The sequence below is a fragment of the Pelmatolapia mariae genome, linkage group LG10_11 (assembly GCF_036321145.2).
Source record: "Pelmatolapia mariae isolate MD_Pm_ZW linkage group LG10_11, Pm_UMD_F_2, whole genome shotgun sequence".
Lineage (NCBI taxonomy): Eukaryota > Metazoa > Chordata > Actinopteri > Cichliformes > Cichlidae > Pelmatolapia > Pelmatolapia mariae.
Window position 1 is genome coordinate 6,017,450 of NC_086236.1, and position 27,375 is coordinate 6,044,824.

At 43.6% G+C, this 27,375-nt stretch overlaps 2 protein-coding genes across 6 annotated transcripts in view; one reads left to right on the top strand and one right to left on the bottom strand.

Moving 5' to 3' along the window:
• The window catches only part of klf8 (Kruppel like factor 8), an 83,765-nt gene extending 74,319 nt beyond the window's left edge, over positions 1 to 9,446 (bottom strand). Inside the window, exons 1-3 of one of the 3 annotated variants that reach the window (XM_063487099.1) lie at positions 9,380 to 9,446; positions 8,908 to 9,081; positions 7,435 to 7,557 (exon numbers count right to left, since the gene is read on the bottom strand). In XM_063487099.1, the coding sequence (XP_063343169.1) occupies positions 7,435 to 7,461 (27 nt within the window). In that variant the 5' untranslated portion in view covers positions 7,462 to 7,557; positions 8,908 to 9,081; positions 9,380 to 9,446. Of the gene's footprint in view, positions 1 to 7,434; positions 7,966 to 8,907; positions 9,082 to 9,379 lie in introns of those variants that run through there. The other 2 variants (XM_063487100.1, XM_063487097.1) reach the window with 2 other exon arrangements.
• Positions 8,665 to 25,939, top strand: rbm41 (RNA binding motif protein 41). 3 transcript variants are annotated; one of them, XM_063487096.1, is made up of 7 exons: positions 8,665 to 8,768; positions 13,395 to 13,511; positions 14,814 to 15,015; positions 15,456 to 15,660; positions 17,051 to 17,568; positions 18,130 to 18,277; positions 25,409 to 25,939. In XM_063487096.1, exons 1-7 carry the CDS (start codon positions 8,761 to 8,763, stop codon positions 25,546 to 25,548), a joined length of 1,338 nt encoding a protein of 445 aa, XP_063343166.1. In that variant the 5' UTR covers positions 8,665 to 8,760; the 3' UTR covers positions 25,549 to 25,939. The 3 variants fall into 3 exon arrangements, with proteins under 3 accessions (XP_063343166.1, XP_063343165.1, XP_063343164.1); XM_063487095.1 differs by lacking the exon at positions 8,665 to 8,768 and adding an exon at positions 9,544 to 9,843; XM_063487094.1 differs by lacking the exon at positions 8,665 to 8,768 and adding an exon at positions 10,736 to 11,581.
• The last annotated feature ends 1,436 nt before the right edge of the window (positions 25,940 to 27,375 follow it).

Genomic DNA, 27,375 nt, shown 5'->3' on the forward strand with positions numbered 1-27,375 from the left:
AGTTATCCATAGGTGCTTTTGGTTCCAGGGAAGTACCCCCTTATGTGTGTCCACAAAGCATGAAGTGGTTACATCAAAGTTCCTAAAAGCCCCATTTGTGGCATCTTTTTTAAGTTCTTGCCTCAAAGGATCCTCTTGTGCTGGAGAGTACCTACCTCTGAGTGGCACAAGTGTACACTGATTGGTCTAGATTGGCGCAACACTGCCAACCACCATATTAGAAAGAAAGAAAAATCCAGGTTTGATATTTGTTGTGTGAGCAGCATAATAAGAAGATCTGGCATGCAATGAACACCGAGTTTAAATCTAGATGCAGATGTCCAACTCTGCAGGAGCAGAAAAGTTTTTCAGAGAAAAGCCACCAAAGTGCTTTTTTAAAGCATCACATTTGATGGTGATTCCAAATATGCAGTTTTCATCTTCCAATGACGACCGAAATCAAAGTTAGTTTACATAATACTTCAAAATAACTGCCCAAATAAATGCCTGGAGGCATCATGGGATGACTGCCAAGAGGAGAGACTAGCTTCTACAAGTCCACAAATAGCTCCAAAAGATGAAACAAGACAAAGAAAAATGGATGAACAGTAAAGTCCAGACTAATTTGAGTAAATATGAAACAAAATTAAAATGCAATTTTGATATATTAGAAGCTTTTTTTTAAAAAATTTAATGCTGGCATTTCCTCTCAACTACCCGGGGCATCCACAAAGAGCAAAGCACCGTATAAAGAAAAGGGCGACGCTGTAAGAAGACAAGTAAAAGCAAAACACCCTGCAACCAAAGCAGATCTCATTTGGTGCCGTTTCTGAGTGCGTTCTTGGGTACATACAGGCATATGGTGGTAATGCAAAAACAAGGGATTCATTAGGCGGGCTTTTGGAGACTTCTCATTAGCAGCACCATGAGCTGTGGTTCGCCTCCGGAAGCATTCCTACTGTTTGTGCCAATGCAGACAAAAAAAGGCCTTAAAGGTATGCAGTTCTCAGAGGACCACCCCAGTGGGTAGTTACCCTCAGGCAGTTCCCAGAACTGTTTGATCCTACTGGACAAACACTCTGAAAAATAAAAACAACCTGTGACACCAAAAATTGATGGGTTTGAGGTGTTTTCTATGGACCCAGCTAATACTGGCTTAGTACAGCTAGACTGGTATCAGTGTATCCGTTATGTGACAGAAAAAAAAAACTAAAAGATGCCTCAGAGGGTTTAAAAGCTCTGCCTACATTGCTCAGTGTCCTCCTAGCACTGTCTACACCACATGCAGCAAAGTAGCATCAAAGCATGAAAAAACATAGAAAAGAGTAAAAAAAAATCTCACAGCAAGTTCAGGGTTTCTGTCAGAGTATTACTGGCCTAAGCTGGCCCATTGCTAAGCCTATAGATCTGATTTTCTTATTAACATATAAAGCTGCAACTGCAAAATTTAGCTAATGTGTCTTATTAGCCTACGGTCGGTACCTTTGGTTCCCTTATTCCAAGGGGTCACCACATTAAGGCATTAAGACCCACATTAAGAGTTCACGAGCTTGTGATCCCCCTAGAACACCAGTATACCTGCTGCACTGGTGTGCATTGATGTAACGTCACTATTGTCATACAGTACCATTTGCCAAGGTGAAACGGCGAGCATAATGGCTTCACAGTCCCAGAGATCTATCATGTCCCGTCTCCCTCACCCTCAACCTCTCACAGCAGATGGCTGCCCCTGCCTAAGACTGGTTCATCCTGTTAAAAGGGAGTTTTTCCTTCCCACTGTCACCAAGTGCTTGCTCATCCAGGGTTGTTTAATTGTTGGAGTTTTCTCTCTGTTCTTGCATAGTCTTTACAATGTAAAGCATTTTGAGGCAATTTGGCGCTTAATAAATAAAACTGAGGGAAATGTGTTAACCACTACATGGACTGCTGTTGCCGTTTAACAGTTTGAAAAACTGCAAAGTTTGAAAGAGAAAGATTAAACCAGTAGGTTCTCAGTCATCCAGGTCAGGGTAGACTTAGGAGCTTGTAAATAAAAAAAAAGACGACAGGACTTCTTTAAGTTTGTGAAGACCTTTTATCTCTCAATTTAGAAAAGTCACGTTACCTTCATTTTCAAGCTCTTAAGAATTACGTGTTCGGCATCCGTCAACTGGTTTGTCTTGATCTCGTTGCTCTCTGTGTATGCAGATATGTGCCTAGATCATCACATCTCATATCAGTCTGTGCCTCACGATTACCACTATAGGGGGGGTTCATACTGCTATATTAATTGAGTCCAACGTTAGGCTGTTCATGGGCCCTCGGGTGCCAGTAAAGCTGCCGGCGTTAACGACTTTCCTGGCAGGGACGCTAAAGCTGCTCACCAGTTTGTGAATTACACAGCTGGAAAGTTAATAAACAATGACCCAATTATTTACTTTCTCATTGTGTGGCTATCATACTGCGTGTAATACCAGTCAAAATATCAATATCAGAATTGTTTACTCCCTGAAAATAACATTAATTATTTAGAAATATTCAGTGTGATTCCCAAAAGGCCCCATTTCCTGTTTACATATGGATGTTAAGGAAAAATGAAAAATGATTCGACTTCATTTTGACGACCAAACTTTTTGCACAGTATCGTCCGTGTGCGTGCACAGAGGGGGTGACGCAACATCCCTGTTCTGAGAAGTTTGCTCAAACTTTGTTCAGCATTGTTAATGATTTCCTACAGTGTGGCATCTGCTCTCTGTTGCACACACACACAGACACACACAGAGGCAGACTTTGTATTCAAGGGCCCTTTGCTGCTGATGCCCTGCCCAGGAATGTACAGCTGAACCTGCTCTCACATACAGTCCAGCTGATCCAACAGACACATATGTGCACACAGACACACACACACACACACACATATAGTATAAACAATGAAGCATTCCCAGCTATGCCTCTGATGAAGACTCTGTGCAATGCTATCACTTTAACCATGATGGGAGGAAATTGATTTCCTCTCCCACGCTTCAAACACAGCTAACTGGGTCAGAGGTAAAAGTAAAAACAGAAAGCAAGGCGAAGGGGGGCTTTGAAAATGAAAGAACTTGAGAAAACCGATGAGACAACACAACAACAACAACAACAAAATGCTCATCTATTACAGTCCTCCTAAAAGGGAAAGTTCAAAAGAAAGTGCAGCACTAGGTAAGTTTACAGCTCAGGATGGGGCTGGGGGGATACCACTAATGTTTACATCCTGTCACACTGTCACGAGCACAAGTTCCTCATCGGGGACGCATGCACACTTCTTTCTGTGCGATGACACACTTGCTGGTGGTAATTCGATGAAAATAAAACAGTTCCCACATGAAAGCGCTCACAATAAAGTCTGCTGATATTTTTTTTTCATGTCTTTGCATAACCAGGTCATGACTTCTGGAGCAAGAATCTGTGCATCACCTCTACAGCTGATATCTCCAAAACTGGGCAATTCGCACCAAAGAAATCAAATTGGAACAACAATACTTCAGGCTATATTTTATTTTCTGAGTCACATTTTATCCTTTCACCATAATCAGCCAGTTTCATTTTAACTCCTAACGTGCAAGTCAGTGACGAAGCACCACATAAGCTGAAATAATAACTTTTAACAGTGTAAACAAATGTCTGCTTCGTGATTAATTTCACAATAAACTGCATAAAACTCCTTTAGCTACAGTTCCAAAGAGATGTATATCTTTGAGTTTTCACCGCCACAGAGGAAGGCATGAATTTTATTTTCTGGGTTTGTTTGGAGCAAGCAGAAAAAATGTGACAGTTTGCACCAACTGTGAAAAACTTGAAACTGCAAAGAGACTAAAAGGCGAGGCTTGGTGAGGCGAGGCATCGACTCGGGTCTACAAGACCTCTCCATTACGGTTCCAACCACATAAGTACAGTGCAAAGAAAACCACAGCAACAGGGTACATGAAGGTATGCGAACTTCTCAGCAAACTGACTTTGACCTCAAAAGATCACCTGCTAGTTGCACTGCTGCTTGCAACTTACAAAAAAAAGAAGAAGAAGGAAGAACTATACCTTTTTTGGTAGGTGGGGTACCCTAACAGAGACACTTCTACTGCTCTGATGTTTGGTTTTAAACATGGTAGCATGTGGCATCTGTAAATACAGATAGATGCTAATGAAAAATGGTAATTAAAGTACAAACCTTTCAAAAGCATTGCCGTTCCAGTTTCACACTGGCTGCAAAAGTCCTGCAGATTTACTGGATTTGGCAGAAAAGGTGCGTGAGAGCCAAGCTGTTGTACATATGCTTTTAAAAGAGTCATCGAAACGTGGCACAAGTCATAAAAGTCATTCTCTGCTTAATGGATTCACTCGAGGCTAATTATAATCAGGCAAGGGAGCGGCCGTGACAACACCTCGCTCGGTTTCTTGCAGGCTGAAAGGATCTAATAACTGTTAAAAATGCAGAGATTACACCGTGTCTGAGTTTTGTTTTTAAAAACTGGTCTTTTTCAGTCACAAGGCTTCAGACAGATCTATTGGTCTCCACTTTCAGGTAAAAGCAAATCAGTGAAGCTGTTTCCCCTGGAGACAAAAGCACTTTTGACCGTTCATACATTTTTTTGTTGTTTTTTTTTTAACAAAGCTGGTCGTGCAGGAATTTATAGTGAAGCTCCATCACACAGAAGAGGGGAAGAGGTGATGCTATAAAATCAAATGTTCTTGCTGTTCACTAAAGAAATGCTGAACTTTGAAAACAGGCAAGAACAAGCCTGTAAAGTTAGATAAAGGCCTCAAACATCCTTCCCATTTAAGGGTATAGTCAACCGGCTAGAAACACTGAGATCATTTCAACTTCCACATCAGCTCCACCGCTCAGAGAAATGTTTGTATAACTACACTTCCCCCTAGCTGCCTTACTCTCCCTTCATTTGGCATAGACAGCAGTTATTCTCATTTTAGAGTCTGCTGATCATTCTAAGAATAAGAGGAAATGCATGCATTGGTGTGCATATGAGAGATGCAGGGTTTTTGTGTAGGGGAGGGTATTTGCATAGTACATAGAGTACCTGCTCTATTATCATGAATGCTAGATGCAGTGCAGACCACACAGAGAAGCACTAGGTGCATAGGTAAGGTTAACCATTTCCTATAGCTGTTAAAGGACTGTAGAAAAAAGATAGCTTTAAACTAATTCATACATGTGTACAGGGTCTCTTACGCTGCAGAACTTCCATATGGAGCTCTCTCTATGCCTGTTTGGGTTCTGTCCGGCTACTCCGGCTTCCTCCCACAATCCAAATCAAAGTGTATGTTTGGTGAATGGAGTGTGAATCGTTGTCTGCCTCTCTGTGTGTGACCTGCCCAGCCCTTACCCTGCCTCTAGCCCCATGGCAGCACCGCTCCTCGATTTGGATAAGCAGAAGAAATTGGATTCTACATCAAACAATCCACTACGCTCTCATCCATCACATAACAAAACGTTTGCATGTGCTTTGGTGGCAGACTTTGTAGGTGTCTAAGACTGGCATCTCTTAACGGCCAATATTGCCACTGTCAACAAATCAAAGTCTGAATCAGGAGGTTGGAGGATGGAGTTCTATCAGCACCAAGACTGGGGTTCACATCCCATTTGGCACTTCTTCTGTTTTTGCCACTCGATGGTTTTCGATTTTCCATAGGGGACTTTGACATATTCAAATATTCCCTCCATCCAGCTTCTGTTTATTCAATTCAACACATAGAGACAGACAACCATTCACACCTATGGGCAATCATCAAAAGAATCCCCAGTTAACCTAACCTAACATTCTACTACAAATGATCGGAAATGCACTAAGAAGCTGTTTGTCAGCTACCATTAAACACAAAGGAGAACACTACTCACTGGTGTTGGACCTGTAAACTGAGTGCGCCCCAGCTCCTATTACAAAAACTGCAGAAATATGCAAAGTGAATGGATTAACTGTGCAAACACCACAATGTAAAGGTAGCATCTCACAGTCACTTTAAAGCAGATCTGATGGGTGGCAACGTCTGGAGAATAGCCAAATACTTCCAAGTAAAGGAGGATTTTCAGGCTAAAATATGTATCCCTTCTTATCACTTTTGCTTTCCCCCTGTAGTTAAGCTTAAGCACAGAAATTGAATATTAACCCTGCAGACTTCACCCCAAAAGTGGATTTAGTTTTTTGTTTTGTTTGTTTTTTAGATTGCAGTGTTTTATGAAATGAAGTGAAATACAGTCCACTTTAGGCGCACGCCTAAGCCAAAAAAAGGGGGCGACACAACTGGCTTTATGCCTTTGTGTGTGCACGTAGGCTAAAAAGTGTCTACTTCACAACTTCCTATTACATAGTAAATAATCTGTTCCAGATGGTTGCGAGCCTTCATAATAACTGTCATTTAATCAATGAACCAATCATCTCCTGGATGAGTTCTTCTGGTTTCCGTCATTGCAAATTCAACATCGTCCAGCACTGAAAAACAACAGCTGTATTTCACACAGTCCTCCACCTGCCACCCCCACCCTCTCCACGCTAACACGGGATGTGATGTCATAGGCGTTTCACTACACATAAGCTGAAATTGAATTGATGAACTGATGCCAGTGTGTGATCTGGCATCTGCTGCACTGTACGCTGCATGTCACCATTGGTCGGTCATGCAGATCCACAGATCAAAGTTCGCTGCTTTATCAGGAAACCTGAAAGTGCTGCACCAAACTGTGGCTGGGGCTTCATCACCTATCTACAAAGCCAGCCATCAAGCAAACAAACAAACAGATCTGGAGCTGCAGTGATGATATACTCCACACGCCAAGTTTCATTTAGTTTCGACCAGCACCGCCATCCTGACTGACACTCAAAACGCACGCCGCTGAAGCGCAGAGGGTAACATCTCGGCAGCAGGAGCCCGGTGCAGAGTTAAGCTGGAGGCAGTGCACCTGGCTGCTTTCCCAGAGTTGTGTTTGAAAAGAGGCTGCTGGCCCTTTAAAAGCTAAGATGGTGTCCTGCAAGCTGCAGTTGCTGCCTTCCGTTTCCTTCCTGCCTTTCAGAGATCACAGAGCATTCAAAATTGAACCTGAACTAACCTGGCACACAGAGGGAAAGCCAGATACACAGGACACACACAAACACACACACAAGGAGGATTTTGTTTTCCTTTTTCTGCATTAGAATTAGAGGACTCTCGGAATGATGTTATTGCAATGCAATGTCGCTGTTACAAAACTCTTCCACTAATTTGCAAAATAAACTGCCTGCAAGGATACACTTGTGACTGTTATAGAAGCACAGGCTATATTCGCTCACTGACAGTCATATTTTTGGCTCATGTTGGGTTGACAATGTCAACTCTGCTTGTGTACAGGCAGATCACCCACACAGGTAGATGTTTCTTCTTCTTTTTCTTCTTCTTATTTTTTTTTTAATTCCTCCACTGACCAGGGCAAAGCCAATAACGTGCACTTACTTTCTTGTTACGGGTCTCCGTGTGCATCTCGGTTGCCGGAGCGGTGCAGCGGCGGAGGGGTGGAGCAGCAGGAGCAGGAGGGGGTCGGTCGGGGCTTTGGGTGTAGCTCTATCTGAATCAGAACTGTCAGGGAGAGAGAGGAGGGCTTTTTGGGGGGTGCTAGTTTTCCACCTTTACAGTCAAATATTTCGGGATATAGGAACACGATCCCTGCCTCTTCCAGTGTTTCTTTTCAGTTCATATCCGCGGCGTCGAAGGCTCCCTGTGCTTTTACCCCCCCAAAAAACAAAAAAAAAAAACAGCCAGTCTCTCTGTGTCTCTCCCTCTCTCTCTCTGTCGGCGTGTTGTTGCCGTGTATTCAAGGGCTGGGCTCTCTCTCTCTGCCTTTTCCTCCTCCGCCTCTCCCTGCTTGTGACCCCACCCTGCGTCCCCACCCCTCATCTCTCTGTCAGTCAGGAGCTGCGCAGCCCTGCAGCCCTGCAGAGGAGCGGGGCCGCTCTGCCGGCGACCCGACACCGGCAGCGGGCGGGCGGGCAGTGGAAGAGGAGCTGCTGCAGAAGCACCAGCGCACAAATGCAAAGAGAGAGGCGTGGAGGTGTGGGGGGCTTTAATTGCATCTACCACCACTGCTCTCCACATTACCCCCTCTCCCATGCACTAATGCTGTGCTGCAGCAGCTTATTGCCCACGGATGATGATGAAGAGAAACACCCATGTCACCTTACTGACGTCACCCAGCAGGCTAATTGAGGACACTTAAGCTGGGCGGGGAGGGTGGGGGCGTTAGGAAATGTATCGAGGCTTTGCAGCATTCGGTTTGATAAATGTGACACCGTGCACAGCCAAGATGGAAGGAGGAGAGGCACAGCCAGTTCGGGTGAAAGATGTAGTCATAACCACACCCTCGGTAATAGAGAGGGGTGTGGCAAGTGCGAGGGCGTTATTATTTTTTTATTTTCTTTTTCTTCAATAGGGATTTTGCACAAAGGAAAAAATGTAGTCTGCATGTCAGGACTGATGAGGATTTGCATATTGAGAGCAAAACGGAGCCAAATAATGCAGAGGAGATGTGCAGTGTGTAATGTGCAGTCTAAGAACCTCAGGCTTTTTAGTAATCCCGGTTTTGCATTAAAAATGTTCTTGCTGGGGGGGGGTCAGCCGCAAATACCCATAATTTGGGGTTAGGTTAATATCACACATAGGTGCGATACGCTTTCTTTATTAATTCCCACAACTGTAAACATGAAAACTGTGCTAACGGTTTAGTTTCTGTCGGACTACATTTCCCATGATTCCACACCGGAACTGACAATTCTGCCAGGAAACATGAGGAGGTAAACAAAACTTTCAGCTATCCTTGTTGTATATTACTCATTTCAAACATTTGTGCCACTTGAATCAAACACGTTGGGTTTTAGACCCCGGTTAACGACGCTTTAAGGAAAAAAATAACAATGTAAAGCCGTTACGTACCTTTTACGTCTACCTCAGGATGTTGTCATGGAGATAGCAGCTAAAATCATGTAGCGTTAGCTCATCTGTCAGGCTAGCAGCTTTACAAACTACTTTTACATGTTTATTCAGCACTTCTGTAGATTACTGTTAAGCACGGACCGTCTCCCGTCTCGTGTGGCCGTTACCTTCGATCTGGATAATGTTAAAAAAAAAGAAGAACAGAAATACGTTAGCATTATCTCATGCACACCAAAAGCAAGGTGAGGTTCTATTTTGGCTTCCTCTGTAGGTGGGACAGCATTGGGCTTTTTCAGAGCAACCACTCATATTGTATTCATACAAATGCACCATGAACAAAAGCACAAATAAAGTATGATTATGTACCTTCTAAATTCAAAAACTGCTAAATATCTAAATAAAAATAAGCAGAATTCTTTGCACTGGAGAAGCATGCCCTACAGAGTTTAGTAGTTAACGTGGGCTAATTTACCTGGGGCTGAAATCACGCTGTACAACAGTGCGGGGAAAAAGGTGTGCAACTGCTCCGAGGTCTGTTTTCTGTTGTTTGGTGGGTGTGTCAGGACTGCTACCCAATGAGGAGTAACCAGGACGGACAGGATTAGGAATGAGTGTGTCAGACAGAGACAGGTCAGGTTGAGCAGCTTGGAGACATGACATAGTCTGGACGTGAGCAAAGGAGGGATAGTGGACATAATGGACAAAGGATGATGAAGATGGAGCTTCCTGGCAGGAGGGAAATAAGATGACTGCAGAAAGGATTTATGGATGTAGTGAAGGAGGACATGCAGAGGGCCGACGTGATGGAGGAGAATAGATGGGATGGAGGCAGATGATCACCTGTGGTGAAAGTGTTCAAATATTCCAAAAACCTACCTTCTGGTTCTTTCCCATTCACATTACCTTACCCTGAATGTGTGTGCGTGCATTCTTCAGGTAATGTGATAGACATAGAGATGTTCACAAGTAGCAGATTTTTGTTACATCAGGGTCGTTCCGTCTCAAATCATCAGATTTTTAGATCATTTTCTGCTCGACCAGCTCCAATTAGTTTGCCATATATGATGAGTTCTGTGAAATTTTAGCTTCAGTATTAAATACCTTCATAGATATTTATTTTTAAAGAGGCCTATCCATCAACTTCTTTTTGCACTTTTGCATTTGAGCGTGAATATCTCAAAAACTAAAGCGTGAAATTTTTACTGGTCTTTCTTACTTAATACAGGATCTGCTTTATGGTGGATCGAAAATACAGTAAGGAGAGGTAACAGGAGCAGCAGTATATAAGAATAAGAATAAGAATAACTTTATTTATCCTGAGGGAAATTCTTTTGTCATGTACATGCTCAAAGCAGCAGGAGAGACAGAGGAACAGATGAATAAGATATAAATATTCACAATAAGAATAGTAGTATACAGTAATATACAGTAGGATAGTGCAAGACATAGTATCAAATAACTCTAACGAAGTAATATATATAACTATATCCTGGAGAATAAATAACTTAACTATCAGTGCAGGCGATTCTAGAAAGTGACATAGTATTGTGCAATAGAATAAAGGGAGTAGCAGCGTATGATGGGGGGATGAAACAAATATTCAATAAGGTACTGTTGGGTAATATTGCACGGTCTGGGAGGGAACAGAATAACATAGGTAATCGTCTCAAGAAAATCACCTACAGAGTGAGGAAGAGTTATACAGTCTTATTGCCACCGGCACAAAGGATTTACTGTGGCGGTCAGTTCTGCATTTCGGGGCAATGAGTCTTTTGCTGCGTTTGCGCCGATGGTCCATCATGGGGGCGTGCACGGGGTGGGAGGGGTTGTCCATGATAGAAAGAAGCTTTTTTAGCATTCTCCTCTCAGACACCTCCTCCAGGTTCTCAAGTCTGACACCCAGGACAGAACCAGCCTTTCTAATCAGTTTGTTCAGCCTGTTGGCATCAGCTGTCTTCACCCCACTTCCCCAGCACGCAGCTGCAAAGAACACGACGCTCTCCAACACCGAGTGATAGAACATGGTCAGCATTTTCCTACCAACATTGAAGGACCTGAGTCGCCTCAGTAGGAAAAGCCGACTCTGCCCTTTTTTAAAGATAGCATTGGTGTTCTTGGTCCAGTCCAGTTTACAGTCCAAGTATACCCCCAGGTACCGGTAATCCTCAACGATCTCCACATCAGCCCCTCTGATGGTGACAGGGTTAGGAGGAGGAGCCTGCTTTCTAAAGTCCATAATCAGTTCTTTTGTCTTTGTGATGTTAAGTTGTAGGTGGTTTAGCTCACACCACTCGACAAAGCTGTCCACCACACTCCTGTACTCCTCCTCCTGTCCATCCCTGATACAGCCCACAATGGCAGAGTCATCCGAGAATTTCTGCAGATGACATGACTGAGACTTGTACCTGAAGTCAGATGTGTAGAGGGTGAAGAGGAAGGGTGATAGGACAGTCCCCTGCGGCGCCCCTGTGCTGCTCAGGATGTTATCTGAGCGGCAGCTCTTCAGTCGGACATGCTGTGGTCGACTTGTTAAATAGTCCGTAATCCAACCTACCAGTGGGGCGTCCACCTGCATTTCCGTGAGCTTATTCCCCAGCAGTGATGGTCTGATTGTGTTAAAAGCACTAGAGAAGTCAAAGAACATGACCCTCACAGTGCTCCCAACAATGTCCAGGTGAGAATAAGCCTGGTCCAGCAGGTAGATGATGGCATCCTCCACGCCGATACGAGGTTGATAAGCAAAGACCAAATGTATGCAGGAGATGCAGAAGAGAGTGAAAAACACAACTGCCAATGCAACTGCCATAAAAACCAATAAAAGTAGAAAGTACCAGCAGTGCGCTTGGGTAAAATACGAGGGAGCCTTAACACCATAGTTTCCATTTAAATAAACAGTTTGAAGAGGTCATCCATGTTCACCAGGTGCAACATCCCAGCTAACCCGTATGTAAGTCTGTACGTTTAATAGATGTCAAAAGGTCACTGTACAAGTGTAAAGAGAATGGCTGGACTTCTTTAAGTTTTGTGAAGACGTTTCACCTCTAATCCAAGAGGCTTCTTCAAACCGTGGAGAGTCCCAGGTATATGAATCCTAGAGAGGGTTGTCCATCAAGAGAGTTGTTGACCCACTATTAATCGTGTGCCTCATCACATGAGCCAAGGTGAAACCACTGTGAGACTTTGCCTCACCCTGTTATGTGACTTATTGAGGTCACCAGACGCAACATGTGAGTGGGGGTTGAGATAACTGGGAAGGGATCTCAAGACTGCATTGTAAGTTGTAGAACTGAAGAAGACATCTTCCCAAAACTTAAAGAAGTCCAGTCGCTTTCTTTCCAGGCTCCTTAGACTCCCATGACTTAGAGGAATGAGACATACACCCAGGTGTTCTTGAGATTCTGGCATCCAGAGATAAGGCATTTGTGGGAAGTAGGCAGAGCTGTTTGACAAACTGTAGGCTGTAGTGGGTGTTTTAGGCTACCAAGCACTCCTGGCTAGGGACCCTTAGTTTTGGGTGAAATAGACATTATAAATGATAGACACAGTGAAGTCAACTCAGACGTGCCTTAAACCTTTATTCTGTTTAATGCCCAACAGGACAAAGGACTTCCAGTCCTGTAGAAGTTAAGAGAAAACTGGCTTGTGCTCTTGTTCTCTTTGACCTCAGTGAACACTTTCCTGATGACCTGATGATTGGCTGAGTCACTAGTTTTGGTCAATGTTTAATAGAAAAATAAGATCTTTTTGTGAATTTTGGTCTTTCTAAGAGTCAGAAAGGATGAGTGTCCAGTATGTGTTCATTAGTCAGTGAGGATGCAGTTTTTCCAAACGCGCCTTTCGATCCTCACGTGTGGTCTCAAAACACCAAGACGTCGACAGCAAAAACATGCACCTCAGGGCTTCTGAACGAGACTTCACTAATCAATGGGTGATGTCATGTTTGCAAAATAAATTGCACGTGGCTCATGCAAGTTATCTCCAGTCTATATTTAAGTCATAATTTTTGCCTGAAACTTCTTGAAGATGTTTTTTGAGAAAAGAGTCTTATGTGTTATCCAATAATTCAGTACTACATCTTTAAAACAAATTTTATAGAATGAAATCTAATAATGATGCACCAATAATCGCTAATGTGAGGACTTTCTCTGATTTTCTGTGTTTGTATCTTCCTTCAGTACTGTGGGGTTTTCATCTGTTAGTAGTTGTAAGCAGGTGATCTGAGGTCATTGTTCACAATGTTGTTAATTTTTCTTGAGAATTCCGGGAAGCTAGAATAAATACAAATGTTATTACTGTTGTTTGCATCAGATGTGGTTTAGTGATTTCAGGCACTTTTTCTAGAAAGCCGTACTAGTTGACACCTCCCACTTGATTCAGTCTTGTGAACTTACTTGTGGCCTTTTTAGCCAGTTTTGAAAGGTATATCTCTTTTATATCAGCATCCAGTGAGTGTCTGAACTGCTGTGTGTCTGTGTTAAATTTGTCAGAGTGACCCGGCGACCCTGTGAGGATGGCCCGCTGCTGGAAGAGCAGGAGACCGAGGGCCAGCGGCAGCTGCATGGCCTCTTACTGCAGCAGCTCCACACTGACGTCGACATTGAACGGTCAGAACAGGAGAAAGCATTATACATGATGTCTGCATAACGTTGAGGCACAGTGCAAAATTTAGAGTCCAGCATGGTGAAATATCACATCATGTACACAAACTTCAATGTTTGTCCCTAATGTCATGTAGATTTTCTTTCAGTTCTGCGGATATTCAGTGAACTGAGGACAAGTAGTAGATATGACACCTCATCTACATCTACCACACCGTGACCTCCTGCAGTACATTAGCATCTACACAAATGCTGTATAGCAATATATTCTGCAAAAACAGACACTATGCACTCACTGAAAGGTACCCTCCAAAAAATAAAGATAAATACAACAACAAAAATAATAATAATAATAAATGCATAAAATAAGTATACATATTCAGACTTTCAAACACATGATCTGATATTCATTCCTGCATACACACGTTAGAGGAACAAGAGCCAAAAATAATCTTTCGCCCTTTCAAACCTACAGAAATAAGTTTTTAGTCATAAAAAAAACAAAGATCAAAAGATTCAGTAGACCTGATGAGCTGTGGAAGTCTGTTTCAAAATTTAGGAGATACAACTTGAAAAGTTTGATCACCTCTTGATTTAAATGGCAAGAAGTTTAAATGCAGTAGTTTAGTGCTTTGTATGTGTGTTCCCCACTTTGCAACCTTTGCAATGTTGGAATTGCACTCAGTTTCATTGTATGTGTTAGATGTTACAGTGAATTAAAGATATTCTATTCTAAAGTAAGGGTGTGGAACAGCTGAAGGACCCTGATCACCTGTGGGAACCCTGTCAATATTGACATAAAATCCATAAATTGTCTTTTAATTCAGCTCAGTTTTAAATCTAATACTGATATCATTTATTGGACAAACTGAAGTAAGATCTGCTTGATATGTATTTAGTTTTGGCCTGCTTGTGGTTTACCTCTCGCTGGATAAAATTCGTGTCACACTGGTATAATATATAAACATTAAAGCGAGAGAATCAGACCTGTCTTTGTGTTACTCAGTGGGAGGACAAAGCCATGCAGTTTCATTTGTACTGAACGCTCTGTGCTTTATAAAAGAAAAATCCCACACTCTTCTTACTGTGAGGTGCTTCGAACAAAAGCGTCAGATGCTGTGTCATGTTATCCTCACTGTCCCACAGAGCAGCACAGCCCTCGGGGCTACAGAAACACACACAGTCTTTTCTCTTTCTAAAACATCTGAAGCCGCCATGTGACCTTTAAACCAGAGTCTCAGATAAGGCTACAGCTGCTTTTCCAGAGCTTAGTTTTGATCTCATTCTGAAATCATTTTTGTCTAACAGATGTGTAGCCAAGAGGCAGTGCTTCGCCCCAGCGGCGCTTTATCGGCCATTTGGGGAGCAGGCAGCGGGAGTGAAGAGCCTCTCCCAGTTCCAGGCCCTGCAGGATGGGGAGAAGGAACTGGCCAGCCTGCGGGAGCTGGGCCTGAATGACACCGAGATCCAGCTGTGGCAGAGCAGAGATGCACCAGAGACAGCAGAGAAGGTAAAACATCCCCGGAGGACAGAGAGGCGGCTCCAAACAGCAGAGGCTGGGTTTGTGTTGTGGTGTGAAGTGTTTCCACACCACAAGACATGTTGTGAGTCCATTATACAACTGTGTCAAAGACTTTTTGAAAAAAGTGTCCAAAACCTTTTTGTTTGTTTTTTGGAAACCTGGGTAAACGAGATAGTAGAGTTTCTCCAACATGATCATATATTTGAGTTTTTACTGGTTAATGCGTAACTTAAATCTCAGAGACTTTGAGGTTTTTCCTTATGAATTTGTGGGGATCTTTTCACCAATTTCATCTCAGAGTATGCACAATTTTTTATTGCATCAATGTAAGAGTTTCTCGAAAGTTTTGAGGGATTATTTTTAGAGAAAAACACTCAAGCAAGGCTAATGCACACGTCCTTTACATGAATGCCTTTCTTCCCACACAGTCCCACGGTGTGTGTGCAGCTCCAGGTGCAAAGGAAGAGCGCCTGCAGGCAATTAAAGACAAAATCGCCGCCCGGATGGAGCTTCTGTCCCGCCCACAACGCTTTGCGTCCAGCCGGCCGCTTTCACGGCGGGAGATGGAGATCGAACAAGCCCTGTTTCATGGGAATGACCGCCTGGGTTTCCTCACAGCGCTCTATCATCGAGGTACAGAGTTTTTGATGAAAAAGAAGTCACAGGTCAAAACTCAAATATTACACTTTAGAGTCTTGTTCGAGAGCATTACAGCAGTTTGAAAGAGTTGCTGGAATAGGGATTGTATGATTTTGACCTTATGGGCCATAAATGATACCTTTAACACATCTTCAGTTCTGTTTTAGAAGTGACTAGTTGTGGTTTCTTTGTGGAACTGATAGTAAGGAAGCTCCAGGGTTGACCTCTCATCTGAGAGGCAACAGCTGCTTTCACTTTGAAAATTATTAAATTATATTTAAAAAGTGAACCCTTCCTTATTTTGAGCCATAAATATACTTTTACAGCAATGAGGTCATTGTTTGTACAAGCTGAAACTTCAGGCTGCTCTAAAGACGTCACTTCAGGCAGTTTTTTCTACTATTAGGTCTATATCATGTAAAAAAAAAAAAAAAGCGGATATCCCCAATCTAAACATTTGAAGCACACAAGCCCCGCCCACATGCTGTTCAAGGGGCAGCCATTCAGGAGAAGAAAGTTTGAAGTAACCATCAAAATTAACCACTATTGACTTACAACTGTGTACTCTTAGCAGAGAAAATAGATGAGCATTATCAGCCTTGCTGGCTCTGATTCCTGCTCTGCCATATGGGGTCACACAGGGCTTAATTTTAGGGCCACTGCTTTTTGCACTTCTTCTGGGATTCATTCTTAGACAGCATGGGATCTATTTTCCTTCTATGCTGATGATACTCAGATCTATGTCCTGTTAAAGTGGAAGGATGGCTTCTCAATTAAAATACATCTTGTAGGTCTTGATGACATGAAGTCTGGCTTTTTTGAGGTAAGGTGCTTGGCAAAGATAAAACCTATCCATTCTAGGCAGCATTTGGAGACAGTAACCATTTTACATCTCGACTGGATTACTTTGGGTAAAGCCAGTCTTCCCTCTTATGTCTTCGCTTAGTTAAAAATGCTGCATCGTGCCTTTTGCTTTACACGTAAATAAAGGTACATAGCACCTGTTCTGGCCTCACACCATTGGTTGTCTGTACTCATTAGAGTCAGTTTCAAAGTTCTCATATTTGCCTTTAAATCCTTAAATGGTCTTGTCTGAGCTGCTTTACCTCTACACTCCTGTCCAAGCTCTCAGGTCATATGGCCAGTTGCTCCTACATATACAGAAGTCTAAGCAGGAGTTCAGAGGGGACAGTTACCTAAGTTGTCCATTTTAAAACTCATCTTAAAACACATTTATCTTCCCCGTCCTTTGACTCAGCATGAGGCAATAATTCTACTTGTTTTTACCGTAGTACGGTATGGTATTTCAAAATGTAAAAAAATCTGCAGTCATCTGTCATAATTGTGACATGTCAGGAAAGTGTAACCTGTGTTTCCATCACAGATGAAGTTAAGAAGGAGAACCAACAGGGGGCGTCATCCTCTGACCCACTGGACTCTATCTATAGAGAAGTTCTCAGGGAGCAGGAGGTGAAACAAGCTTCACAACACAAATCTGAGGGAGAACCGACAGGAGCACCACACACAGCTGAATCTGACCAATCACAAAACCAACAGACAGACAGAAATCAATCGAGAGATGCTTCTGACAGTCCGTCAGACCTGCAGGCTGGAAACAGTCGCTCATCCGTCCAGCCAGACTCAGTTTCAGACACCTCAGATCAGCAGCATGTTGAAAACAGACCAGAGCATCTGCGACTGGCTCCTCCGAGACAGATTAATATAAGCCAGCCAATCAGCAGCCTGTGCGGAACAGCAAAGGCGGGGCCAAGCAGACCACTGACTGTGACGGGGGAGATTGAGACAATTACAGATGAAGAAATCCTAAAGAACCGGGAATCAGAAGAAGGGATCTGGAGCATTCCAAGGTTCCGAAACTACCAGCCGGGGAAACCCTCCAAGGTCTCACCAGCTACCTTTGTAAACCGCACACCTTTATGATGATCCTGAAAGATTAGTTCCTTTATCTTTAGGCCAGCTGTGGCACCAAATTATTATTTCCGCAGTTTCTACTCTCAGCACTTCCCAGATTGTTGTTTCTATCTAACATAGCTGCCATTAAAGGCATTACATCATCTGAAAGTGTGCACATCCACCTCTGCGTGTGGTGTATTTATTCCCTGTTCCCCATAGGTATAACATTAAAGGCACAGTGAAGCTGTATGTTGGCTGCACAGTAGCGCTGCTAAAAGGACACATTAAAATGGAACAAATCATCTCACCGCAATTAACAATCTTTAAGATGTGCAGGTTGAGAGGCACTCACTTGTAAATTGAGCTTGATGATAATTGTTGTATACTGTAATTATAGTTTCCTGCGAGCACATCCAAGCTGCAGCTGGAAACAGAGAGCCACATCCTGGTATCATCAGATGTACTTTCAGCACAACGCAGTGCGACAGTCAAGAGATGGGCGCTACAGAACATGACCAGCTTCACTGTGCTTTCTCTCTCTTTATGTAGGTCCTGTGTGTGAAGAACTTGAGCCCACAGGCGTCAGTGGCCCAGCTGGTGGCGCTGTTCTCCAGATTTGAGAGGAAGGACGGGCTCCCGGTGCTTTACCGGGTGCTGACTGGGAGGATGAAGGGTCAGGCTTTCATCACTTTGCCAGGTGAGAAAGATAAAAGGGGAGAGTCGGGTGGTGTGCGGGCAAAATTATCTGCAATACAGCTAGGTGTGCAGCAGGGGGTGTTACGCCCCAGTCTAGGGGTACAGGAACGCAACATAAGAGTTGAAAAGATTGACCCCGCCCTGGTCCCCAAAAACCATACAGAGGGAAAATCAATTTCTTAGTGAACAGTGGTTTATTGTCTAAACTGAAGCGTGACTCCGGGGTGAACAAAGGCCAAAATAACAAACAAAACCAGCTTAATCAGTCAAGGATGTGCTACCTAAACCCTACGTGAAACCAACAACCAAACAAAAGACAAGCGCTACACCTAACTCCCTAACTGTGATAAACAGGAGAAAACAATACAGAAAACAACAAGGCAGCTCACCCCTTTGGCTTCAGTGACTATTTACAAGGTGCTATCACAAGAGAAGGCTAATTTACACACTATATACAAGCTCAATAGTTCACGAGAATCACAAATATCACAGAGTTTGGAGGCCAGGGTCAGGTCTGCTGCTGCTGTCAGTGGCTGCCCCGGGACAACTGCTGGTGATGAATTTTGAATGTGGCCACATGATCCGCGGACCAATCAGCAGCCGTCAGCTCATCCAATCAGGGCCTGGAAAGATTTAAAGACACAGACAACAAAACACAGCCACCAAAACAGAATATGGCCAGGGCCATAACACCCCCCTTCCCAAGACCAAACATCTCCCCTATAGATGTTTGGCACTTAGGAGTTCAGAAAGCCGCGCGACAGAGCATCTGCAATTACATTTTCGGTTCCTTTTTTGTGATGGATCTCCAGATTAAAGTCCTGTACTAAGAGGGACCATCTCATGAGCCTCTGGTTAGAATTTTGCATCCTAGACAAAAACACGAGGGGGTTGTGATCGGTATAAACAACGACAGGTGATGCACTAGAGCCGACATAAACTTCAAAATGCTGTAGAGCAAGCAACAGAGAAAGAGCTTCTTTCTCGATAGTACTGTATTTTTGCTGGTGAACATCGAACTTCTTTGAAAAATAACCAATTGGGTGATCGACACCCTGCTTGTCCTCCTGCAACAGCACCGCACCTGCACCGTTGGCGCTGGCATCCACCTCGAGTTTAAACGGATGTGTGAAAACAGGAGCGGCAAGTACTGGAGTGCTACAGAGGAGAGCTTTGGCAGACTCAAAAGCATTCTGGCATGTGGGTGACCATACGAATGGTTTTGACACACTTGTGAGACTGGTGAGAGGCGCAACTACATCTGCAAAATTCTTACAGAAGCCACGATAATAGCCGGCCATTCCAAGGAACCGACGAAGTTCACGTCTAGTGTGAGGCACAGGGAAATCTAGGATAGCCTGGATTTTGGCCAGAAGGGGGCGCACCTGTCCCTGACCCACCTGCTTCCCTAGATAAGTCACGGTGGCCTTACCAAAGTCACATTTGGCAAGATTTAGGGTAAGGGATGCCTCTTTTAATCTTTCAAAGATTTCAGTGAGTGTTCCAAGGTGTTCTGACCAAGTCTCTGAATAAGCTACAATGTCGTCTAAGTACACTTCACAGTTTTTTACACCACCTAAGACAATGTGCATAAGGCGTTGGAATGTGGCAGGGGCATTTCGAAGGCCAAAAGGCATGACGGTGTATTGGAGGAAGTGATCAGGAGTGACAAAAGCGGAGATTTCAGATGCACGTGAAGTGAGGGGAACTTGCCAATAACCCTTTAATAAATCTAGCTTGGTGACGAACTTTGCGGAGCCAACCCTATCAACACAATCTTCCATGCGGGGAAGAGGGTAGGAGTCGGGTTTGGTCACACTGTTCACTTTTCGAAAATCAGTACAAAAACGTGGCGTTTTGTCTTCCTTCGGCACAAGAAGGCATGGGGAACTCCAGGCACTCGAACTAGGGACAGCTAGACCATTTCCCAGCAAGTAGGAAACTTCCTGCTGAAGAAGTGCACGTTTGGTAGGGTTCACACGATAAGCGTGTTGTTTGATCGGAGGGTGGTCACCTACATCTATGTCATGTTCGAGGACAGTAGTGCAAGACGGAGTGTCAGCAAACAGAGAGGGGTAAGTATTGATCAGAGAACACACATCGTTCTGGGCAGCCTCGTCTAAATGTTTTAGGTGGGGTTTTAAATTATCCAATATTTCTGAGTTTCTGAGTCGGGAGCAACCCTCAGCACAAACGAAAACTAAGCCATCACTTTCTGGACTATACTGCGACGGGGATGCTGGCACAACTACTGGCACGGCAGATGGCGCAGCGGGGGATGAAGAGGAGTCCACACCTGCCTCACGAGCAAAATAAGGCTTCATCAGATTAATATGACACACGCGACGCTTTCTCCTACGGTCTGGGGTACCTAAAACATAATCTGTGTCACTCAGTTTCTCTTCAACAGTATAGGGCCCACAGAACTTCGCCTGGAGAGAGGATCCAGGAACGGGTAGGAGAGTCAACACTTGGTCACCCACCTCAAATTTTCTCTGCACAGACTTTTTATCAAATTTTCTTTTCATTTTTTCCTGAGACGCGGAAAGAGCCTCGCGTGCAATTTCGCATGCTTTTTGCAGACGCTCCCTAAAACCTCTTACGTAATCTAATACGCTCTGCTCGGAGACAGCTGTGTCGGACAAATATTTCTCTTTAAGCAGCCGCAAGGGACCACGCACTGTGTGTCCAAACACCAGCTCTGCGGGACTGAAACCCGTGGACTCCTGCACACTCTCTCTCACCGCTAGAAGGAGAAGTGGCAGACCCTCATCCCACTCTCTTCCTGACTCGAGGCAGAACTTCCTCATCATGGCTTTTAGAGTTTGGTGGAAACGCTCAAGCGCACCCTGTGATTCGGGGTGATACGCACTGGATTTTTGATGCTTGATGGACAGCGATTTTAATACCTGAGCGAAAATCTTGGACATGAAGTTAGACCCTTGGTCTGTTTGAACTGATTTTGGCAAACCGAAAGTAGAGAAAAAGTTCACTAATGCTCTGACGATGGCTTTGACTTTGATAGTGCGTAACGGAATAGCCTCGGGGAAGCGTGTGGCGGCGCACATCAAAGTCAAGATGTACTGATGTCCTGATTTTGTTTTTGGAAGCGGACCTACACAATCAATGATTATTTGCTCAAATGGTTCCCCTAAAGCCGGGATTGGATGCAATGGAGCGGGAGGAATAACTTGGTTGGGTTTTCCACTGACCTGGCAAACATGGCAGGAACGGCAATACTTAGTCACATCAGACTTCAAACCTGGCCAGAAAAAGTGACGCAGAATACGATGGTAAGTTTTCCTAATTCCTAAATGTCCAGAGAAACTGTCATGTGCGAGGCTGAGTACTTGGGGTCGGAATTTTTGTGGTACAACTACTTGTTGAAATACGTTCCAGCCCAGATCACTAGATGAGGGAGGATGCCATTTGCGCATTAACACGTCATTTTCAATGCTGTAGACACAGGGATTCTGATCACTGGAATTTGCGGCGAGTAAACATTTGGCCAAAGTCGGGTCATTCTGTTGCGCATGAATTAAATCTGTTTTGTTTACCTCAAAAGACAGGTCAGGTGTAGCAGGTAGCATTTTATCAGACACACATTTTTCAGCTTTTTCCACAGGCAGTTCAGCTTTCTCGGGAACAGCTTCAGAACAAAGAAAAAAGTCAGACAAGTCAACATCACCGTATTTGCGCTTGTGGGCGCGCGTGACAACACAGGCAGGAAAAACAGAGGGCAGACTGTCAGCAGCAGGTTCAGAAACAAAAACAACATCGTCGACGGGGTTTTCAATTACTTCAGGGATTGGGAAAACCTTCCCGTTGGCTAGATCATTCCCCAGAATCATAGTAACCCCCTGCACGGGCAGGCGAGCGCGCACCCCAACTGTTACCGGGCCCGAAACGAGAGGTGACTGCAGGAAGACTCTGTGCAGCGGAGCTCGTAACACACTCATTTTCACTCCCCACACGAGAGCATCAGCACCACAAAACGAGTTACTTGAAAAAGGCAACGCGCTTTCCAGAATGAGAGACTGGGCAGCCCCAGTGTCGCGCAAAATTACAATTGGCACGCGATCCTCCTCTTTCCCAGTTAGTGAGGCGAACCCTTGTGAAATGAAAGGTCGGTAACTGCTGTCAAGACTGTCATTTCCTGGTTCATCACTGACGGGGTGGGGAGTAGAGACTGACCGAACGAAACCAACACTTTTTGGCTTTTTCAATGTGTGAATTTGCTCTTTGCGACGAAGAGACGGGCAATTAGCAATGAGATGGCCAGTATCATGGCAATAAAAGCATTCTCGGACAGACATGGGAACCTGATCAGGACGCGTTTGACGCTTAGGAGAAACCCTCAAACTCCTCGCAGGTTTAAACAACGGAGCACATTCACGGCGCACAGCTGAAAACGTAGCGCGATGGGTTAACACAAACTCATCCGCGAGAACAGCAGCTTTAGACAACGAATCCACCTTTTGCTCATTGAGATACACAACAACATTCTCTGGAAGACACGTTTTGAATTCTTCCAGCAGGACCAATTCTCTTAGCTGAGCAAAGTCCTTCACTTTACTTGCAGCTAACCACTTATCAAACAAGAGAGTCTTCTCCCTGGCAAACTCTACATGTGTTTGGTTGGCAGATTTTTCACATGACCGAAACTTTTGGCGATACGCCTCAGGGACTAGCTCATAAGCCCTTAAAATAGTGGATTTCACAATTTCATAATCCAGACTGTCATCAATGGATAAGCTCGCACACACTTCCTGTGCTTTCCCCACCAGTTTACACTGCAGCAACAAACTCCACACATCCTTGGGCCATTTTAAAGTGGTTGCGATGCGTTCAAAGGCATTAAAGTAAGAGTCAACCTCACTTTCTCTAAAAGGTGGCACTAAAGCAATTTGTTTGCTTGCATTGAATTGGTCAGAGGAGAATGGATCAGAAGGCCTACTCACAATTTGGCTCACTGGGGTAGAGGTAACATTGCGTTGTCGGGAAGGATCCAGCTCCATCGCCCTTATGCGGAGATGCATAAGCTCAACTTCTTTGGCTTTAGCCTGAAGCTCCACCTCTTTCAGGCGAAGGGCAAGCCTAAGATCCTCCGTAACCAATCCTGGTGATTGTCCGGCTGGGCTAACGTTTGGGATCTGAATGGCAGCAGGAGCCTCCGCCCCTGGCGTCATCCGTCCACTGGCAGCATGTGGGATGGTTGCAGCAGCTTCTGCTCCCACATCCACCACCAGGCTTCCAGTTGCCTCAACCGGCCGAGGTTTTGACTTCGCAAATACCCCCTTGTCCACCAGCTGTGCTGTCAGGCACTGCTTAATTTCTGCCTTCTTAGCATTTAGAGGCACACTAACATTAAACAAATTTGCCACCAACAACAAATCTGCCTTTGTGCATCGATCCAACTTATCTATGGTGGGTTGCAGTGCAAAATCATCCACGTCAAAAGTCATTGTGACTATACTACCCCCAACACTACAAGAAAATCGCCAACCAAAAACCGTAGACAACGCACAAAACACAAAGAGCAAAAAGAGCGGCAAAAGAAAAGAGCGGACGAGCCCCCACTTTATGTTACGCCCCAGTCTAGGGGTACAGGAACGCAACATAAGAGTTGAAAAGATTGACCCCGCCCTGGTCCCCAAAAACCATACAGAGGGAAAACCAATTTCTTAGTGAACAGTGGTTTATTGTCTAAACTGAAGCGTGACTCCGGGGTGAACAAAGGCCAAAATAACAAACAAAACCAGCTTAATCAGTCAAGGATGTGCTACCTAAACCCTACGTGAAACCAACAACCAAACAAAAGACAAGCGCTACACCTAACTCCCTAACTGTGATAAACAGGAGAAAACAATACAGAAAACAACAAGGCAGCTCACCCCTTTGGCTTCAGTGACTATTTACAAGGTGCTATCACAAGAGAAGGCTAATTTACACACTATATACAAGCTCAATAGTTCACGAGAATCACAAATATCACAGAGTTTGGAGGCCAGGGTCAGGTCTGCTGCTGCTGTCAGTGGCTGCCCCGGGACAACTGCTGGTGATGAATTTTGAATGTGGCCACATGATCCGCGGACCAATCAGCAGCCGTCAGCTCATCCAATCAGGGCCTGGAAAGATTTAAAGACACAGACAACAAAACACAGCCACCAAAACAGAATATGGCCAGGGCCATAACAGGGGGCGATCAAGGAGATAGTACTCAATGAATAGGACAGCTAAAATAATTCTTTACACCAGTTTCTACACAAAAAAACTACATGTTGTTTCAGTCTTTGCAAGTGTAGCATCGCAAATGAGTCTGCGCCCAAAATGCTGACATTCTGCTAAAGCATGATTGGTCCAGTTGGTTTTTACAAAAAAATCCAATTTGTTGATGGGACCACCTCAATGGCTGAAAGAGGGGCATGTTAAACAGCATGTTAACAAGTATGCTTACAGCCTATGGATGGACTTTCTCCGCTCCACTGAGTGGGAATGGGGGTTTTTATGACTTGTCCACCTGGATATTAGAGTTAGGGGCATGGCTGCTTTGTCTGTGAGGCGTTAGAGCGTGTTATTGTTTGTTGGGCCTCCCCTTGTGCTTACTAAAGAAACCTCCTTTATTCTCACTATGGAGGGCACCTGGCACAAACAGTAACTAGGCGTTAGAGGCGTAGTTAAACCACAACAGAAACCTCCCTGTGTGTAAAAGAGCAGCTGGTTGTGTAGTGGTTGAAGGGGATTGGGATCAGGAGGCTCCTGCTCCAAATTCTCTGCTGCTGCCGGTGGCTTCATGCCTGAAATCAAAATGGCGGAAGCCACGAAAGCAGCTCGTGGTGCTATGGCGTGCCTAGGCTTAACAGAAAAGTCTTTTACTAAAATTAACATCAATCCATGCACATTCTGTCTAGAAAATCATGATAAATTGATGAAAATTGGCCACAAAAAAACCTTACAGAGATTCAAAAACACATACATTACATTTGTTCTGCAGCTCCACAGGGGTCCTTTCATTCCAGACTCTCCCCTCATGAAACCGGAAATCCAGAGAGTGGGAGTTGTTATTTTCCTTATTTAGTTTTTTGGTTCTTTCCTTGGGGTGTTACTTGGCGTGTTTCTTTTTCTTTGGCAGATGCTGAAACGGCCCAGAATGCCTTGCAGTTAGTCCACAGATACCGGTTGCTTGGGAAACCTTTGGTGGTCGAATTTGGCCGTGAACGACAGGAAGAGGAGAAACAGAAGGAGAAGGAAGGGCAGGAGGAGAAGAAATAAAAAAACACAAGAAAAATGTTTTTTATGTAAATTAGACTGTTGTGAATGGCAGACTGAAACTAATGTCACAGTGTACTTATTTTTTGTGGATATAATGTTGTATTCGTTGGCTTATTATTATCAGCAGCACCTGTGTGTCATTTATTTTGATAATTAACTTATTTAAATGATCCAGAATCTTAAAACATCCAGTAACACAAATCTGTTTCTCGGGTAAAGCTTTTTGTTTTTCCAGTCAGCTCAAGCATCTGCTTCATGTCACATGAAGAGACTTCACATGAACTTGTTTCATGTATAAAAATGCCCTTCATAATTTCACATCATTACTGTATCTACTTTAGAGTTTATCAAATGTTGTCTTTCTAGATTATTAAAAGCAATAATTATTTTATGACTTGTAGCAAGATTTTTGTCTTTTTTTGTTGTGAAATTGACTGAGCAAGCAGTCCTAGTCGATACACACAATCCACAGTTTTCAGCTTATATACATTTTCTTACAGCTGCTTTATTTTCCACTGCAGTTTAACATGCAGGGTTTCTGTGAAGGTTTCATTAGTGGTTTAGGCGTGAGTTTACTGCTATTCCATATGTGGGCACTAGATGGAGCCATTCAGTCATTAAGGTTAAGAGAAGTTGACTGGATATGAAGTAGCAGCTTGTTGAGAGACTAAAAACTAAAATCAAGGTTGAAAAAAAAAAACATTTTTGTTAACTTAAATAAAAGTAAAAACTAGACTTTGGAATTTTTTTTTATAAAACTAACAAAAATAAAAGAAATAAGCAGGAAACAATAGTTTTACTCTCTGTCACAGCCAGCATGTGGTGTGTTTACTTTGGGGTGCTATATTGGACACTTTTTTTGCACTCTTCTGAACATCTAAAAGCATTCCCCTGACAGATAATAAAAAAGGAAACCAATTTAAACTAAACAATTTTTTTGTCCTTCTTCTCATCTTGTTAGTGTGCAGCAGCTCTAAGCTGCACTTCCTTAGCTGTTAAGCTAAAAATAAGTTTCACTTTTTAAGACCAAATTACTGTATGTTCTAATAGCTTGAATTTAATGATTTCATATAAGTACAATAAAATATAAACAACAGAAAGTACATTATGTGGAGGGGTACTTCATATTAAACTCCAATTAACCTCTTTGGGGCTCAGTTGTTAAGTAGATGATTTATGTCACATTACAAATATAAGATTCATTTTTGGTAGCTGAATGAACCCAATCAATCCTTTTTTTGTTTCTTTTAGTAAACTGACACCTGTGCCGACACATTATGATTATGTTCTTTCTCATGCTGTATTGGTCGGTCAGCTGGTATCTTCAGTATATTTATTTGGTTACTGTAGAGCACTGTTGTGTAATTCCTTAGTTCTTGGATCATAAAATGTTCTCTGCGTGAGACTCAATGGAGTCAATGAGCTCTCGCAGCAGTTAATTGCTCTCTCAGACCCAGCGTTAGTCCAGGTTCATACTGATAGAACGGTGTATGTATCATCTCCCCTGTGGAAATGTCTACAACCTTTATTTACTGCAGGTGTTGTCTCTGAGTAACAGCAGTAACAGAGACAGACCTCATTCACGAGGTGTTTACATTCCCATAAGAGCTGTGTCCGCCTCTGTGACACAGGGGTGCTCAGGAGGGTTCAAAGTGTGTTTTGAGTTTGTGTTTGTCTTTCACACAGCCTTGGTGTGCGTGCTCTCTGTCTACTTATCTACGGCGTTCTCTTGCTCAATATGTTTGGGGTCAGGGGATTGTGGTGTGCAGGATTTTAGGTTAAAACTTGAAATGAACAGAAATCCTCGCTGGTGTCCCCCAGAGTGTG

What these genes read in the sequence shown, in the direction of transcription:
- rbm41 (XM_063487094.1), top strand. Translation starts at nt 11,550, where the DNA reads ATGACCCTCACAGTGCTCCCAACAATGTCCAG. An exon ending in CACCAGAGACAGCAGAGAAG is followed by an intron (nt 15,016 to 15,455) that starts GTAAAACATCCC and finishes CTTCCCACACAG; the next exon opens with TCCCACGGTGTGTGTGCAGC. An exon ending in AGCCGGGGAAACCCTCCAAG is followed by an intron (nt 17,569 to 18,129) that starts GTCTCACCAGCT and finishes CTCTTTATGTAG; the next exon opens with GTCCTGTGTGTGAAGAACTT.